Source organism: Corvus brachyrhynchos, unplaced genomic scaffold (genome assembly GCF_000691975.1).
Source record: "Corvus brachyrhynchos isolate BGI_N302 unplaced genomic scaffold, ASM69197v1 scaffold126, whole genome shotgun sequence".
In the NCBI taxonomy this organism is placed as follows: domain Eukaryota; kingdom Metazoa; phylum Chordata; class Aves; order Passeriformes; family Corvidae; genus Corvus; species Corvus brachyrhynchos.
The window spans coordinates 6,544,319-6,547,984 of record NW_008239283.1 but is presented as its reverse complement, the minus strand read 5'-3'; the positions used below and the strand labels follow the sequence as shown (position 1 = coordinate 6,547,984).

Below are 3,666 nucleotides of genomic sequence, written 5' to 3'. Positions count from 1 at the left end.
GCAGGAAGTAAAATGCCTTATTCCTGTAAAAGGTTGGGATTTCATTCTCAAATGCTCTATGCTGGAATAGTTGAATGTCCAGTTTTGAAAGCAAACTCTTCCCTTTCCATCATCAGCAGTTCTAAGAGACTATACTAGGCAGACCAAAACAATTAAAAGCCTACTAGAGATGGTCACAAGTGTGTGTTTTGTAATCAAACTTTTGCTGATGATCACTGCAAGTCTTTCTCTTTGAGCAGCCTTGCCAATGTTCAGCCAGTCTATACAGGATCCGCCCCTCACTGCAGCCTAGTACATGGCAACACCAAGTTGATTCTTTTGCTTTTACAGCATCAAGACAATCAACTCCACTGCCTGTGGAACCTTTCCTTTCCCAGGGAAGGTTTTGTGTTCAGTGTTTGCCTTTTCTCTAGAAGCCCAACACTGTTGTTGGGAAATAACATGTTCCAGAAGCGTTTTATGAAAGATGATTTCGCAGTTGTTGACTAAGTCTCTGAAAGCTCCGGGCAATAAGTATCCAGCAACCTTGTTCTTAGCACACACAGCATTAGAGATAACCTTTTCCAGATAAGCTCTGTGGTGCTCCAGCTGCTGTGGGTTGCCACTCACCTACCTGGGAAAGGAGGCAAGGCCGACTGGTGTGGACACGAGTCAGCAGTGCCCGATCTCCCTCTAGTGGCACAAGGACGGGGAGGACGGCTCTGCTCGGCAGCAGCAACACGGCAACTACAGGATGAGCTCACAGAGGTCCTAAGGGACGACCAGCACAACAGCTAAAGTACCAAATGCACTTTAATGAGATCCAGATTTTGTTCCCAGAAGGAATTTATACCGTGTCAGTGTATTAGGCAAGAACATAATTTCTCCTGAACTACAGGCATGAGGAGAATCCACTATGACATACTAGGTATCTAAGGTTACTCTTAGAAACCAGTTTTCCACATTATTAGAAATAAGGCAGGTTTCAGGCGTGCATGTAGCTGATTTATCCAGTCCTCAGATGCCATATTTGCCCTTTAGTTCTTCCACTTTTGCTATGTAAGCTTTCATTGCATCTTCTTTGGACATTCCTGAAGGACAGAACACAGGAAGCAGTCAGATACCTTTTACAGATTAAGATGCCGTTTACAAGTCACAATTCCTTGCTATAGCCCGTGCCACCTGAGAGCAAAGCAGCCAGGAGTGTCACTTGGCTGTGAATCCACTGATGAAGTTTTAAACAAATGTGTTCCAGCAGCGATGAAAAAACAGTGTTTCACAGCAAAGTTGTTTTTACACAGACAGCAACCAAGCAGTGTATTAGTTCTATTAATGTCACTGACAATTATTACAGGAAAGCTATTCCTTAAAATACCAGAAAAAAAGCCCCACTGCCATAGATTAGACTACTTGTTTAGCTCCTCATTTAGAGCTAAGAGCTCAGTTGTTTCTTCTAAAGCTTTCCTAACTAGAAGATGCATAACAGATGGAGGGAGAGCTCAGTCTTTGGGGGTTCCTAGGCTGGGACCAGGAAAACAAATTTAGGTTTCTGCTGCTGTTATTGTTCTTCTTTATTTAACATCTTAGGCCAGCTGGGCATTTTGTACCCTAATTCCCTTTCACACGGGCCATATTTTTCAGGATTATTTCTGCCTTGCAGAGGTAATCAAAAGTAAAAGTTTATTATGGCATTCTGAACTTCTAGAACTCTTGTATTGTAAGGTACCACTCCTCTGTTTCTTGCTGAACTATATGTGCCTTTCTGACTAGTTTGCCATTGGTAATTTTATTCATTTCTTTAATCAGACACTTACCTTTCAATGCACTCCAGGCATCCCACTTTGCTTTGCCTTTGAAGTCCAGCATACCAGGGCGCTCTTGAGAGAGGATAAGCAGCAGGATTAGTTTGTGTGATCTGGCTGTAGGTAATACCCACTTGAAGGCTTAGTTAGCTCTTAACCATAACAAAATACAATGGCTCATCTCTGCAGCTGTTGCATGCTAAGCTGTAGCCAGCAGATCACCTCGGGAATACGTTACAACATTGTTGGTGACAACAGAAATAGACTTTTTCAAATTCCCTTGAGACAGCAGCATTTGAGCAGAAGAGCACGAACTATCATGACGTGGTTTAATTTTACTTTCTGAAGAGCCTGATGTCCCATAAGAGCTATCCAATAAAGAACACCAGCTCTAAAGTAAAGCAGAAATACCCTGAGGTCCATTACAGGTAGAGACATGAAAACAGCTGTTTGTAGTAACATACAGCTTAGAACTCATTACCATCAAGTTAGTGGTGTGTTTCTAACCTATAGTTCTGCATCTGCATTTGGAAACCTTGGAAATCTAACTCACTTCACTGCAGGCTGTGGTGTGGCTGAGTAGAATGACGTGTATATGGTTATGCTTCACGTATGGTATTCCTCACGTAAAATCTTTGTGATTTTACTTCCTTTCTCTCTCCTTAAAGACAATTCTTAGAACTCACAAAAGGAACTGGGCAGTATCCACAGAACACCCTTGTGCAGCTCCCATGGCACAGTGACCTGTGGCTCCAGTTGGCAGCTTCACTCCTCTCCAGCACAAAGCCCACCAGTCACCCTCCCACAGGCTGCTTCTCTGCCAACTCAAGTTGGCTGCTGCTTCACAGGAGTGCAGCCACTTACAGGAATGGTGGCACATTCACAGCTCTGGAGCAGTTTCACCCTGTCAAGCACTAATAATGCTGAGGTCCAACCACATCAAAAGGATCATATCTTAAACCCAAAGTGACTTCTTTTCCCCCTCATGCTGCCCACTTTGGAAAAAGATTAAATTACTTACCATTTCCTGTACACTTCACTGCCAGCTTTTAAATCAATGGACACTCAATAAACTTTGCCAGCTACTGGGTTAGGAGGCCAGCACTCCAAAGAAATGACCTTTTCCCTTTCTATTTCTAGCTACTCCAGTGTCGATAGCTACTACCAAGGACGATAGAGACACGCTTCACTCTAAATGTTATTCCAAAGGCTGAGCTGCCATCGACAGCAATGTAGTGAGAGAAGTAGCCAGAAACATTCTGCACTGTGTCCTTGCAGACACATCATTGGTACAGTCTTTCTAAAGTATAATATTTAATTGCAGCTCCTATAAAAGTTTTCTCCCGTTCTTCTGGTTCTGCTTTCCAATACTATTTTTAGCAGCCAATCCACTCTAAATAAACTGTGTCATCCCCTCCAGTACTGCAATTCCACACTTGTATCGTTTGCTTTGCTGTTTAAGTCTGTATAACCGAGAAGTGTTTGCATTAAAGCAGCACCCCTTGGCCTGAGCAGCTACTTACTGACAGAGGTCTCCAAAAATCCCAATCCCAATATTTGCACAAAGCTAACACAAAGCCTCCTCAGGCCCTCGCTGCACGACGAGGTTCATACAGCGGCAGCTGGGTTAATCTAAAAACCACGAATTGCACAAAGCCTTATCGGGTCAGCCTGTGCCCTCCCGCACAGCAATCGGTGCCAAGTCGGCACTGAGTCGCTTTCGCTGAGCCGCGGGATTGCGGGAAGCGCAATGGGGGAGAGGTTTTGCCTCCCGAAGCGTCTCCAGCGCGGGCAGCCCGGGCGGTACGTACCCGTGTTCACATCGCCCACCGTGGCCTGTTTGTAGTGGCTGTAGATGTCCAGCATCTCCTGGTCCGCGGGCTGC

The 3,666-nt window shown here is 44.6% G+C and overlaps 2 protein-coding genes across 2 annotated transcripts in view; one reads left to right on the top strand and one right to left on the bottom strand.

Annotated features, from left to right (window-relative positions):
• Positions 1–774: 774 nt before the first annotated feature.
• DBI (diazepam binding inhibitor, acyl-CoA binding protein) lies at positions 775–3,660 on the bottom strand. Its single transcript, XM_008638225.1, has 3 exons — positions 3,593–3,660; positions 1,794–1,856; positions 775–1,070 (listed from the first exon to the last, which is right to left on the bottom strand). The coding sequence occupies exons 1-3, from the start codon at positions 3,645–3,647 to the stop codon at positions 997–999; spliced, it is 192 nt and encodes a 63-aa protein (XP_008636447.1). The 5' UTR covers positions 3,648–3,660; the 3' UTR covers positions 775–996.
• Positions 2,146–3,666, top strand: part of CUNH2orf76 (chromosome unknown C2orf76 homolog) — a 15,368-nt gene continuing 13,847 nt past the window's right edge. The window contains exon 1 of the mRNA XM_017740207.1: positions 2,146–3,584. The gene's annotated coding sequence lies outside the window, so the exon portion shown is untranslated. The remainder of the gene's footprint in view (positions 3,585–3,666) is intronic.